The sequence below is a fragment of the Pungitius pungitius genome, chromosome 3, assembly GCF_949316345.1.
Source record: "Pungitius pungitius chromosome 3, fPunPun2.1, whole genome shotgun sequence".
Lineage (NCBI taxonomy): Eukaryota > Metazoa > Chordata > Actinopteri > Perciformes > Gasterosteidae > Pungitius > Pungitius pungitius.
The window spans coordinates 16,054,076-16,068,460 of record NC_084902.1 but is presented as its reverse complement, the minus strand read 5'-3'; the positions used below and the strand labels follow the sequence as shown (position 1 = coordinate 16,068,460).

Genomic DNA, 14,385 nt, shown 5'->3' with positions numbered 1-14,385 from the left:
CACAGCCAGAATTAGAAGTGTTACAACGAGTGCTGCATTGGAATCCGTGTTTGCCACTTTGGTTTAATCATCCTAACTGCAACAACTCCAAAAACAGTTACTGTAGTTCTCTTTTGAAGAGGAACAAATCTCAAAGCTCAGTCGCCGTTCAAGATGAGGGAGATATATTCGCCAACGTTGTGGCCATTACAATTATATAAGACCACTAGTAGCAGGACACACAGCAGCTCACAGGCGACCCCCTTTCTGCTTTCTGTTGGTTAGGGGACGCTTTGCGTGTCTGCTAATGTGCAATGACTGCTGCGCTGCATTGCACATGTTGAGTAACTCTCATGCTGACCAAAGCCAATCCGGTCGATTCCATTATTGGGCGCCGATCGTCTGCCTGTGCACTTCTTCTTTTAATCTTGTATTTGATATAGTGTCCAACCTACCTGGCAAATTAATGTTTCAGATTCAAATGAGATTTCCAAAGATTTTTGTTTAATAAAGGGTCCAAAAGCTGTAAAAAATGTTCCAACCCTCATTGAAAATATACTAGATATCTAATGAATGGTTAGCGAGCAAACAGGGAAGGTAGAAAGGAAGCAAGTTATGTGAGCAGAACCACATCGGTTTTAAAAAGGTAAGTAAGACTGTTTTTTCTTTTATTATTGAACCATAGGATTCCGTCCATTCTGAGGTTGAGAGGATAGACATGAACATACTCTTTGAACCACGTCTCTCCTCACTTATGTCCATTCAACAACCATGAAAATCTATTCAAGGAAAAGAAAGCAATAGTAATGTCCAAGGGGGTGATGCTCACATTTTGCGGGCAGCCTCAATTAACTCTTGCCCCAACAAAGGATTAAAGACCCAAACAGGCCCAAAAAATCATTACCATAATAATTATTATTGTGCCCCAAAGAGTCCAGAGCAAAAAAGCTGCAAACAAGAAATGTGGTTTCATCCTTCTTGGTTGATTGACTTCAATTACAGAGGAATTCACGGCTCTGGCTCAAACCCCCGCATACATTAATATTGACTAGGTCCATTTTTTCTTTTCCTGACCCTGCTTGAGTTTTCCTTTCCCGGTTTCTCCCTCCATCTCTCCCCCAAGGCGAGTCGGGAGGAGACTGCGAGGAGTGTAGAATAAAATCAGGCACAATACCGCAGAGTTTTGACCCCAGGAGTAAACTGGGAGAGCAAAGAAGACGCTGTTTGTTTTGGTAGCAATTATAAAAGCTTTCCTCTGACTGTCAGCATGGGCCATAATTAGATTCCAGTTGAGTGTACAGGTAATGCGCTAGCTGGCTAACGTGTCAAACTCTCGCTGTCACGCCTTCTGCCCTCGGCCGGGTCAACGAGAGCTAACAACGCACCCATAAACACCAGTGTCCTGCATTACATGTACACAAAGCTGTACAACTGGGTTGTCTGGATCCTGTAAATAGCGATGACAAAAATAGATGTTAACGTCACAATGGTAGAATCCATCACCACACCATCGTTTCATTAAACTCAAACATGGCGCTGTTATTTTGCTAACCCCCCGCAGTGACCTCACATTGATATTTGCTTGTTGCTCTGTGGTGAAAAATGGAGAACGCAATCAAGAGTGCAACGATCCAATCCCCGGGCCATTTGTCTTGAGCCGCGCCGTGTCTGACACCTCAAGCTGAGTCGTAATTCATTTTTAAAGCATTGAACGAGAGAAAGTCTGCACATTATGGGCTGGTGTGGCAGAGGTTCCCTCTGAGAAGCTTCCCACGTCTTTAGCGAGCATTTCTTTCCACATCATTGGATGCACTTTCTCACTCTTAAAAGAGCATCCTGAGTGGAGGTTTTCAGTTGTTGGGTGGTGGCAGTGGAGCTACAATATAAAGCTGAAAAGTTCAAATAATGCCTAACAAGCCCCTTGTGGAAAAGCGTTAAAAGACTTCATCTGCTCCATCATTCACTGCCGTGTTGGCGTCGTCGTGCAGACATTTGGTGAATGTAGAGGACATCTCAATCTGTGCCTTCTGGAAGATCTCAATCGGTCATTTCATCAGCTGCTCTGATTCACTCAAAACTAAAAAAAGAGAGGAGTACGCACAGGACGTCACAGTCTGCCACTTCCAACAGTCTGACAGCGAGTTGGAGAAAAGAGGCCACTCCAAGAGATACCTGGAATGTTTTTAAACCTTTGGATGAATGTACTTCTGTTTCTATAAATATCAAGTCATGGATTCCAGATACAAAATACAACAGACGCTGAATTTTTCCATTTGTTTGATGCGACAATGTAGTTCAAATGTTATGATAAAAACATGCTGATAACACATTTGTATATCAATTATTTGGATTTGGGTTGAAGCTAATCGCAAGCTTGAAGAGCTCGAAGGAGCGAGTCTACTCACTCTGCCTGGGCCAGACCTAAATGTGTGGCTTTAGCGTTGAGCAACAGGAGCAACTATTTGACCTTCCTCTTGCAAGTGGATTTGACTGAACAGCATCTTACTTCACTGTCACATGGTGCTCGACCCTGGCGCTCTGCAGCGCCCGTTTCTTGACTTTGTTATTAGCTCAGTGGGCCGCTCACCTTCTCTCCCAGGGCCCTGAGGCTGTCCAGGAAGCGGGGCCAGAAGTCCTTGAAAAGTGGTCGGTCGATCTTCTTCAGACTGTCTTTCGTGCTGGCGTCCACGCTCACGTACAGCTGGGTAACCGGAACCAGGCTCCTGGAAGTATTCAACAAAAACAAAGGATTAGAATGATCCAGTTAGTGAGAGAGAGAGAGAGAGAGAGAGAGAGAGAGAGAAGACAACCTGCCGAAGGGTAGTACAAAACCACAGGATCATTAAAAAAAAGTATTTAAAACTTAAGAAGCTAGCACACCTCAATTTCATCAAGACGTTGCTGTACAGTGAAAACCAAAAGGGGCATATTGTCGGCTCTATGAAGCACACAGTAAACGCAATTGACATTTGAGTGACAGGAGTCCAAACAGTTGACATGTGATGGGAGTCCAAACAGTATGCAGTCCTGCTAAAAGCAGCTAAAGCACAGGCAAATAATGACTAAATGAGGAGCAGTGGAATAACAAGGAGTGCTTCACATCAATACGTGGCATGACCAACCAGAAGCCCTTTCATGTGTTGAGAGGCAATTATGTAAAAATAGAAAAAACAAATCAGCCAAATGAGCAATGAGACAAAGTATGGCAGTGCAGCTCTTTCTACCTCCGGTGAACGCCCACACCGCACAAAGCCGCCCTGGAATGGAGCCCATCTCCATCCAAGTCGGCTCAGAGAGAAGAGAAAAAGACGACTGCAGTCTTCGCCATGGACTTGCTCTGTGAATAATTGGCTAGCCAACTATCTTCCACTCATCAGGGGCCATTCAGAGAGGACTGCTCAGCAGGGTATTCCAGACATCCCTCTCCTCAGTAACCCTCCCATGGGCCCGCTACGCCCCCCTCTGGGCAGAGAACCCAGTCCCCCAAAGGAAAGAAGCCGATTGTGGCTTCTTGGATCCGCCGTTCCATATTTCAGTCTCCACTCAAAGCCCGTTATCCCGGGTGAGGATCAGGACTTTGATGTGCTATGGCAGGGTGGCCGCACTGTTTCGACTCACAAGCTACTTTTTAATTGACATCAAGCGCATCACCGTGATCTGCCCCATGACATCCACACATTCTTGGTCATTACATTACTCGGATGACCTGCACTGATTGAAGTCAGCCAGGGTAGCATTTGAATGCGTCCATCAATAGCCAAGCATTGCTAATCAATACCAAGTTTTCTGTTAAATCCCGGTCGACCGCGCATGCGTGGTGACCTAACGGGATTTTTTTCATTCTCTACATGCTCTGTAGTGGTACGCGGCATGCTCCATTTTAGCCTCACTGGGGAACCAAATGATACCTCAACACCTTCCTTAGGGACAGTGCCTCCTTCCCAAGCGGTACGCTGTGTGATCCAACAGAGAACCCCAGCCAAAAAGCAAAAAAAGTTGAATTTACCCATCTTCTTAGTATTGTTTGAGTAGTTTTAGTCTTTTTGTTGATGACGGCTTAAATTTCACCACATTGTGAAAGTAAATACTCACTTTTGGTCAGTTTGATGTATGTACGCTGTTGAAGCTGGATTTGACTGTCGTGCCATTTTCACATATTGAGTCAACAACTCCATTTAAAGCTGCTGCATTGTACCCTCCTTGTCAAAGGACACAGCTTCATAATTGCAGAGTATGAACCTTTGATCATTGCTACTGAGACACACTCCAACTCCAGCCATACTTTGCAATTCATCCCCCCCCCCCCCGGACTTCAAAGAAAAGTGCTTACGAAAGCATAATACACGACAGAAGTAAAACGAATTTATATATATTTGCAAAGAAATGAGGAGCGACACATGTCTCTCTCTGTTTATACCGGATTTCCTCAGGGAACTGCGCGTTGGTGACCAGGAAGCTGGAGATGCGGCGGGAGTGCAAGAGACGGATGAAGGCGTTGATTTCAGGGTACATGATGGGCTCACCCACCAGGGAGAGGGCACAGTGCTTGGCAGCCAGGCCCTCCTCGTAGCGCTCGGGTTTCACTCCGGGGACACCTGGAGGGGGGGGGGAAGAGGTCAAACTGAGTCACTACAGGAGAGGCAGGTGGTGCGCATGACAAATGAGAGGAGGAGGAGGACAGGCAGGAAGCCCAGTCTCTTTTACTTCTTCTTTCCCCTGGGTGGCTAACCATTAACCATTGACATTCACCTTTACAAGAAATTAATAATATTCAAACATGAAAATTTGATTTACTATTTATTCATAGTGAAAGTTAAATACATAACCAAAAGAGCACCGAACCGACCTTAAACATAAGAATCAAGGGTTGCTACCAAATCATTTCGATTTCCTGACCCAATAAAATTACTTCAGGGGCTTAGAATCTCAGCTTAAGTGCGGCAAAAGAAACCAGTGGCCAATTGAAAACAGTCTACATTTGGATCACAAACACAGGCCACCAAATGCACGCGCACACACGCACACACACCGTCTGCCCCCTCGCGCTCTCATTTGGACCACGGAAAACTTCAAAAACTCTGCATTCATTTTCAACAACTGCACATCTGCACAAGTTTTTGGGGCTTTATCTTCGATTGCGATGCCAAGACGCTGGCAAAAATCCAAACAGCTCCAACAGCACCACACTGCTGTAACGACAAACAGACTCCCAAGAGTAGAACGAATACAAACTCACACACAAAATGTCACAGGCTAAATAAGATTAATCAACATAACCATCTGGGACATGAAAACGAGCCAAAGACGGGATGTGTGTTTTTGAATATTTAGAGAGTATCTCGATTAAATTACAGATAAACAAGCAAACAGACCATGTTTCTGCTAACAAATGAAGTAGGAGATGTTCTGGCATAAAGTTGATGAAGGCAGGGAATAAACAGAGTGAAAGCTCAGGGAGAAACAGTTTCATCCGTTGTCATGGGTATTTAATGCAATATTGCTCTAGCTACAGCAGACAGCATTTCATTTAAGACCACATGCGGTGAATCTTAATTAAATCTAAACTTTGGACTCATGTTATTACATGCTTTATAAGACCCTCTATAAATTACTGATTCAGCATGTGTGTCTGCTACCACGTGGCCCAGAATTAAATCAAGAGCAGGGAACTATTACAGAAGACCTTAAACGTCCTCTGGACTATCGATATTAATTACATCAGGAAATGACATTTTCCACGACAACGTTCATTACAACACATCATGAATAACTGCTCTGAGAATGATATTGTCTATGAAAGTACACCTTTCAGCATTTGGCATCAGTGTTATTTCCCAGAGTACTATGTCTTGCAGTGGCTTTGTTGTTAGTGGCAGACTTTTGACTGCAAGGTTGCAGGATCAAGCCCTGCCTGGATTACCTCAGCGAAGAGATGTCCGATGTCTACTACAGAGTTTGTAAGTCAATGATTTCAGTTACATGGAAATCCCTGTTTGATAGTCGCTAAAGTGTTGGTACTGGCTTCTATAGAAGGTAAACCAGGGACACAGAACAAAAAAAGAGCTGACGTGTAAGCTGGTCACACAAATCAAGGGTTAACTTTGCACCATACCTGTAAAATAATGAATGTGGAGGTCGTGGATAATGTGGAGGCGTCAGAGCTTACTGCCGTTTGGCCAATTTCAAGGAAGAAGCTCCCACACAGCTCAGCTGGTCAAATCCATTCACGCTGTGTGTGTGTGTGTGTGTGTGTGTGTGTGTGTGTGTGAGCGTGGTGGGTAATCGGCTTAAAAAAAAATTACAAGTAATTGTGGCAGATGTGATTTCCATGTGCGTTATTTTTTCCAATGTGACTTATCTTCCTGTTTGTATTGTCAGACTGCTCAGTGTTTGAGCTCTTTTCAATTAAGAAACTAGTTTTAGGACACCCTGTTTCAAACGAGATGATTAGAAGTCTGGCGGGGTAGGGGGGGCGTGGTTGTTGAGTGTGTTGATTACATCATCTCTTTGGGGGTGAAACAATTTTTGACCGTTTTATCGTTAACCAGGTGTCTCTTAGGATTCACTCGGTACAATGTCCCCTCTGCCTTATTATATCAAGGCCACACTCCCCTTCTAAAATAAATAAATATATATATTAGTACTGTCAGTTAAATGCGTTAACGCTTTTTTTTTTATTGTTTTCTTTTTGTAAAAAATTATATGTATTTAAGATTTTTTTGGGGGGGGGTGACTGTTGTCTGAAAATGTCAACAGGCTTGTCTGTTTGAGTAGCTGAAAGCAAAGAAGTAGTAGCTTACCTTTTATTGGTAACCCCAACTGTTACGGTTCATTGTTTCTGAAATAAGGGGCCTGAATGCTTCGTTCACAACAAACTTGAAAAAAAGAAAATATTAAGCCATGGTTTAACTGCACTATAGGCGGAGTCCTTGTACCTGAAATGGGCACTTTATAATTCATAATTTTATTTATATAATTTTATTTTGTTTTTTAGTTAAATAAAACATTTGCATCAAGCAAGCCAAACCACTTTTTTATGTTGATAACAGCATTAAAATGAAAAAAAAATTCTGGAAATAAATAAATGAAGGGACATTTAGAATAGATAAAAATGTGCGATTAATTGTGAATAATTTGCAGTTAACTATGACATAAATGAGTGAATCCTAAGAATCACCTGGTTAACCATGATGTTAACGACATGTGCACGAACAGTGACTGAGATCACCAGACCCCCACCCCCCCCCCCCCCGTTTGAACATACTACTCCACCCTCCTAGAGTTAGCAACCTAGGGAAAACACTGCAGTGACTCTGCTGGGACCATCAGCTGCGAGTTGCCAGTTAGCCGTCGTCACGTTGAGAAACAATCAAATTGCTCCCAATCTTGTATGCAGAACCTTGAAATGATGTATTAAAACCATATCAATGGATTCATCTATAAAGAACCACAAACGGTAGCTGGGGTGAAGACCTTATTAAAACCTTAAAATAACTCTTTCACCAACATGTTTTGACCACGTTTCCCCTAGCGTTGTAACAGGGGGTGCCCCCCCCTCACCCTGAAAAAGTGTATAATTAAAAAAAAATTAAAAATTAAAAAAAATTAAATTAGCGGGGCAGAGAGCACTAGAGAGACTACCGCATTTGCCCGAACTGTTTGCCCGACTACTACCCCCCTGAAGTTGTAAACTTAGTGGAAACACTGAACTCTAATAGAAACCTCGAGGGATTACTCACAGGACGGTCAGTAAACTCTGTTCTGACTGAGCTTGGGCTTCCGATAAGCTTTCCTCAGCCAAAACTAGTAGCAGCCAGAGAAAAAGCGGCCCCAAAGGCCAACAGTACAATTACACACAAGTATTTACTGAGCCCAACAGTACAACTAAATGATGCACAAACAGGTGACTAGAGGACCAGAGTGATACCAAGAGGCGGAGCGGCAGGGAACGCTTCAAAAAGGACGAACCTCTGAATTGTCGAATCATGCTCTGGTGCTTCTCCATGGCGTCCTGCAGGATCTTCTCAGCAGGGTCCATCTTCCAGCGCCACTCGGTGCCCACAGGGTTGGTGTGATGTCTGTTGGTGGGTGGTGCAGAGAAGGCAAAACAGATGAGATAACCAACGCTACTATGCCAACTGTTTCGATGTCGCCACCAGTCTTTTCAAAGACAGTCTCAGTGTGTGCGTCCACTACTGGCACAATCCACCTGTCTAATCCGTTGAGTATTGAATGAATTTAATTGTCAAAACGGCAGATGGACATATTCTATTTACTGTAAATCTGTCATAGTAAAAGCTTCCTGTTATTTGTGCTGCCTTCTCTTAAAGGATTCTTTGTTTATTTAATGATAGCCACTAACAATGCTTCAGTAGTACTTTCCCCTGGCACTCCTGTGAATGCATATGCATGACACGGAAACACGTAATTTGCCCTTTTCAGTTCCTGGGACAGGCAGTCTGCACTTTCACCTCAGTGCGGCTTGTTTGTAGCTCGCCATGCTTTCACATGCATATTGCAAAACAAATACGGCTGAAGTGGGCGCAAAAGCGTTAGTACATGAGGCCCTGAGATCTCAGAGCATCCAGACTTGACAGTTAATGGGTCCCGGCATGATGGGATGTCAACAAACGAAGAAAGTGTAGTGTAGAAGTGTAACGACAGAGTAAGAATCAACTGATAGACATATAAATTATTCTAAAATCAGAGGAATATTTTATGTCAAAGAGCACCTTTCTAACAAAGCCAATAATTCTCTTCAATTTGTCCCCCTATAAAAAAAAACATTAAAAAAAGCAAAACGCTGAGCTATAAAAGCAAACGGCACCGCCAATGGGTGTGATTGACACCTTCCGACTGTCTAAGTGTGATGTAGAGGTGCAACAAGAAATCCTGAGGGCATCACAAATTTCAAACAGTCTGTTGCGTGCATATGCGCACACGCCAAAAAACACACGCATACGAGCCTCTCACATCAAATCTGATTCCACCTGTTGCTACAAAGCGTTCGCTGGCGAGATGACGGCTGTGCTCTGATTACTTTCCTGTCATGTCGCAGAGCCGTCTTAATAGGAGACTGGCGTATCCGCGGCAACCCTTTTGACGCACGATATTTCACTGTGGGGGAGGGAAAAGGGCCTCAGTCTCTCACCGCTGTCACAATGAATCAGTGTCCACTTTTAGCCCTCGTGGTTCTGCCGGCCACTGGTCATCTGTCCACCGGCTCCCCAGGTAAGGGGTTGTTGCTCAATGTGTGATTAATCTGGACTAACAATGTAAACAAGTTGCCATTATAGTGAAACGCCTTTGAATCCTGATGCTCTGGGCCTTAATTGGGCGACCGATCTAATGCAGTTGATAGGCTGTCTTAATTCACCAAGCGTTCATAGCAAATTAGTCTCTCTTTATTGTCGTGAATCAGACCGCTTTGTGCAACAGATTAATCTGACCTCTGACTAATAGCTATATGTACCCCTTGGAAATTGCCAAAATGGAAAAAGCATTTTCTGATTCATAGAGCGATGTAAAGAGATATCCAAAAAGTCCCCCGGTAAACAATATGTCAACAGAACAGAACAGTTTGGAACCAATGTTCAGATATCTATTGTAGAAATGTAAGTAAATTAGCACAGATTTAATAATATCTAATTTGTATATACACACATCCATTGTCAGAAAACCTAAACGACTGCACCTGTTGGTCAGCGGGTATTTGGAGATTTTCAAAAGGGGTTTCATCATAAAAAAAAAGGTTTTAGAACCACAAGCCTGTATTCAAGGTGACGCTCTGGGTCCCTCTGCACTGCCTTTGCTGCGGGTGCTTACCTCCAGCAGAAGACACACTTGTTGGCACAGGCAAGGCTGGGGGTGGTCTCCATGCAGCGGTGGGACTCGATGCCGTAGAACGTGTGCTTGTAACAGCCGCCTCTCCCTCGCAACATGGACTGATCGACAGGAAACAAAACCGTTCATGAGATTCATGCATTTAGTTTAAAAATAAAAAATAAAGAAAAGACAACCGCTTGGCTTGTGGAGTCAATGTCCTGTTACCTTGGTCCATCGGCACAGTTTCACTCCGGAATGACTTCCGATGAGTTTGTAGCCTGTGGGAGAGATGGAGAAAGAAGGTGTGAGAGGACGAGTGAACACCTCACGGACCAGATTCAGCAGGTATCGAACACACACGATAGAAATCCCGTTTTTGCACGAGCAGAGCCAAGCTAAACATTCACCAAGTCACACTGAGCAGAGCAGCCGTCCACCGAGGATGATGATGAACATGTGATGCAGCTCGAGGGCACGTCAGACACGTGTGTGTGTGTATTGACACAAAGGGAGGATTAAAGTACCTCCTAGGTGTGCCTCACTATCCTCTTATACCCCTTACATCCTGGGTGTTGAGAGCCACTCTCGGAGGCCTCTTCCGCACCGCCTCCTCTAGTGTGTTTGTCAGAGAGAATAGCTTCACCTGGAACGATTCACATGCTTAACAAAGATATGAACATGATACGGGGACGGCTTCTAGGGGATTCAAGCAGGCCTTGAAAACACCCAAACGTGTCATAAAAGACCCAGACGTCGAGCCACAAAGGAACACAATTGACTGAGGTCACCTTTCACTGTTACATCCTTGTGGTTGAACCTTATGAAAGAAAAAGGATAAATTTGTGTCGGTTTGATGACAGACGAGTCAAATACTAAATCATTCATCAAGACTTAGTGGTGAAAATACTCATTTCTGATCCATTTTTTTAGTTTGTAGTGCATTTCCTCTTTGTCTTAAAAAACGTTGGTGACCCGCACCAAATTAATTTTCCAGAGCGCTTTGGGGGTACATCTCCTGCAGCAACCCTGCTCGCGCCGACTGCAGGACACAAACCAAGGTGTGGAACTGGACATGCAGGCAGCTTTGTTAAGTATGGTCTCGCTCTTGTGTGTTTGTTTGGGGGAAGAAAAAAAAAATTGATTTCCAATGCACTCGCCTCTGTCGATGAGTCAACCGGAGAGGCTCGGGCCAAGGTGAGGGGGAGGTGGATCAAAGAATAAGGTAAATAACTTACTATGTCCTAGAAATCTATTGAAAAACTTTTGGCCTGATCAATATTTCAATATTTAAGAAAATGGGGGGGGGACAAATCTCTCATGAGTGTGTGTAGGAGACACAACAAGGGGTGAGATAGCGTTAACGGTCGAAGAATAACGGAGCTAGGCCCGAATCAACATCCCTGAAATGAGGGACTAGTGAAGGACGAGGTAGAGAATAGTGGGGGAAAGATTAGGCAGATAGCCACGCAGTTAGGATAAAGGGGGAGGGTTTCACTCAATCGAATGATCAATGACATGTACAAACTAATGTGTTGTTTTCTCCTCGTCAAGTGTCTTTCTGGAAAGAGATTTGTTTATTCGAGTGTGTGTTGTCCAATGAATGAAGTACCACAGATCACAGTCACCATAGAAGGGTTAAAATGGCAGCCAAAAAAAGAGAAAACCACTAAATTCAGATTAGTCCATCTTTAGAGTGCGGGAGGAGGTTTTTGACAGATTTGTAGATATTCCCATGTGTTCCTGAGACGTGGCAGATGCACAGCCCTGAAGATAATCCTGCTGAAATGGATTGAAAGGCTGTTTGTTACTCATCAGCTTCCATCAACTGCATTAGTGACCACCTGCTCACGACCCTTTTTCCAGAGGACCTCAATTTGCCACTTAAAAAAAGGTAAGCTGCTGCTACAAATAGCTGCGGAATAGAAGCGAGTCCTTAGCCACAGGCTTCCATTGGTTTTGAACAATACGCAGTACACAGCGTCTGGTTTTTGGAAATTCATACATACAAATTGATACTTTGCTACTCAGTCCTCTCAGACTCAGAGCTGCCCGAAGGAAACAAAATGAGCAGGGAGGAACTGTAAAGGGGAAATCTTGTTTGGAGAGGTCTGCAGCTTTTTTTTTTTTATCAGGATGTCATAGACAAAGCATACAGTATGGACGTGACCCCTATGCCAGGATGAACTGCATGGTTCTGATTACCATTTGAAGGACTGGGACGATGCACATTTTTGTTAACTGAGCCCGAGAGTCTATCGATTTATTAGTGAGTGGCACACTGGACATTACGAGTTTCAATGACTTCTGTTTTCATGCCAGAAAAGAAACAGCCATACGGGAAAAAAATGCCCAATATCACCAACATTATTCCAAAGCTTTCATCCTTCATTCTTTTATTGCACATGAGACGAACCGTCGAACCGGGCCAGCTGGTTGCCAACATGAAGCAGGTCAATATTTGGTCCGATGAAGTGAAGTCTTGCTCAGTTCTATTCATAGAGTTGAGAGAGCCAGCCGTGGGGCTGAACTGGCTGGCCGATGCTGTACTGGTGAACGGACCAGAGCAGAGATACTGAAACGCTTCAGACAGAACTAATGAGATTGTCCTCAGGCTTTATGGGGGGCGTCTGCACAGAAAACGCGTGGATACACTTCATGTGGCTTCACTTACTAAGACACATAGGTGCAATATCATGAATGCTGAGCCATACTCAACACTTCATTTGACTACAATACATCAAGACTTTACAAACTGTTTTTTAATATTATTTCCACCACATGATTTCAATCCAATTTAACTTAGACTTTTCTACTGATATTGCCTGTGCGTTAGGTTACACATGCACACCTGACAACCTGGGATCAATTTCTGTAAGTTAATACCTCCACGAAACAAGCAAAACTAATGGTTTTGTTTTTGGGGCCTAACCCATAACACTCCATTCCAGTCAGAGGTGACTAAAGTACGGACCACCACAGGACGTCGGATCGCTTTTTGTGAGCGCCGTATTAGCAACAAAATTCTCAGTGTGGCTAGCAGTGTGAACAAAGTCTTGTCTGTGTGTGTAAAAACTCCCTCCTGGATATTTGTTTACGTCAGTAAGATTTAATTGTGACATTTGAAAAAAATGGCATGACTCATAACTCATCTTTTGAAGTCAATTACAACTCTGCTACTTTTGGGTCAACCGAAAGGTTAAGGCTGTTTTATTGTGGAGTGCGGTTAGATAATATGAATATATTACACAGATTCTGGTGACCTCAGCAGATGTTCTTTTGGAAAGGGCCAAACAGTTCTTCACTGCTGTCAAATAGTCATCAAATCCCACAACCAGTGGATATAGAATATAGTTTCTGTAAACTCTAAAGAACAAAGTATTCAAACGTCCATTTTCCTCACCTTGTTTGGTCAGTGCTTCTCTCAGGGCAGGAGTGATCATCTCTCGTCTTTCCCCCTCATCTTCAATCTTCTTCACTCCATTCACCTTAGACAGCTTCACCATCAGGCCGTCTCCTTGACCCTCCTCTTTGCTCTGTGGAGACACAAAGCTCGTTATTTTCCGTCATGGCATTGCAACCGGCACGAATAATCAGAACTTAATAGACTGTGATCATATAAATACAAAATAATGTGTTTCAGCAAACAAAAGAATAGAACATATAATGTGTAAATATGCATATGAGCCATTATCTTGCTGCTAATATGCTAACTTTCAGTAAATCAGAGGGAAGTTGACAGGGCCAAGTAGACAAAGAGGCTAAATAAACAGTTAAATGTGCATTTCTTTCCACCAGTCGGAAAAAATATATATAACTAAGGAAAATGACTGAAAGTGTCTTGTCATTGTGAGGTATTAGCACGTAAATATTAGACCGTTAGAGAGGTTCAACCTGCCAAAAACAATTATCCTGTACTACTTCTCCCGCCATCAACGAGTTCGTCCTCTCCTCCGCCACCTGGTACGCTGCAGCCACTGCCAAGGACCAAGGCGGACTAAAGAGCACTATTCACTCTGCTGAGTAGGTGATGTAGGCTGCAATCTGCTGTCACTCCATGATCAGTAAGCCCCACAGAGAGATTGTAGCCGACCTGTAGCGTCCAAGACCAAGACCAAACACACACCTCCACCTCCCCTCCCCCACAGACTTTGGACACTTAAAACACCTTTGGACAGCTCAACTACACTTGTCTCTCTTAAAAATGTTTCCTAGTTTGATTATTGCATTTTATTGTGCATTTTAAAGTCATGTTTTTTAAATGATTTTCTTTCTCTCCATTTATTGTTTTGTGCAGTAAAACTATTTACAATTCTGAAATTTGTAATGCGTTTCAAACATAACATACGGTGTAGGTCCTACTACAAAATAAGTAATTGAACAGCACTCAGCAGAGAGGGGGTGTGCGCCTTTCAGCCATTCAATCTAAATGTGTAAAACATTATCCATGTTCCCTCTGAACCCATTGGCTCTCCTGAAGAGACATTTCCATCTTTCCACGAAACAGCTTGGAGTAAGTGAGCTTCTGTGACTAACATGACATTACATGTCATTTAGCTGACGCTTTAATCCAAAGTGACTTAC

General features: G+C 43.4%; 1 protein-coding gene across 3 annotated transcripts in view; it reads right to left on the bottom strand.

The window, feature by feature from the left end:
- Positions 1-14,385, bottom strand: part of tyw1 (tRNA-yW synthesizing protein 1 homolog (S. cerevisiae)) — a 40,623-nt gene that overhangs the window by 15,710 nt on the left and 10,528 nt on the right. For all 3 annotated transcript variants that reach the window (XM_037466416.2, XM_037466432.2, XM_037466424.2), the window contains 6 exons: positions 13,205-13,337; positions 10,030-10,082; positions 9,805-9,923; positions 7,948-8,057; positions 4,397-4,574; positions 2,567-2,702 (listed from right to left, as the gene is read on the bottom strand). In XM_037466416.2, coding sequence (XP_037322313.2) covers positions 2,567-2,702; positions 4,397-4,574; positions 7,948-8,057; positions 9,805-9,923; positions 10,030-10,082; positions 13,205-13,337 — 729 coding nt within the window. The remainder of the gene's footprint in view (positions 1-2,566; positions 2,703-4,396; positions 4,575-7,947; positions 8,058-9,804; positions 9,924-10,029; positions 10,083-13,204; positions 13,338-14,385) is intronic.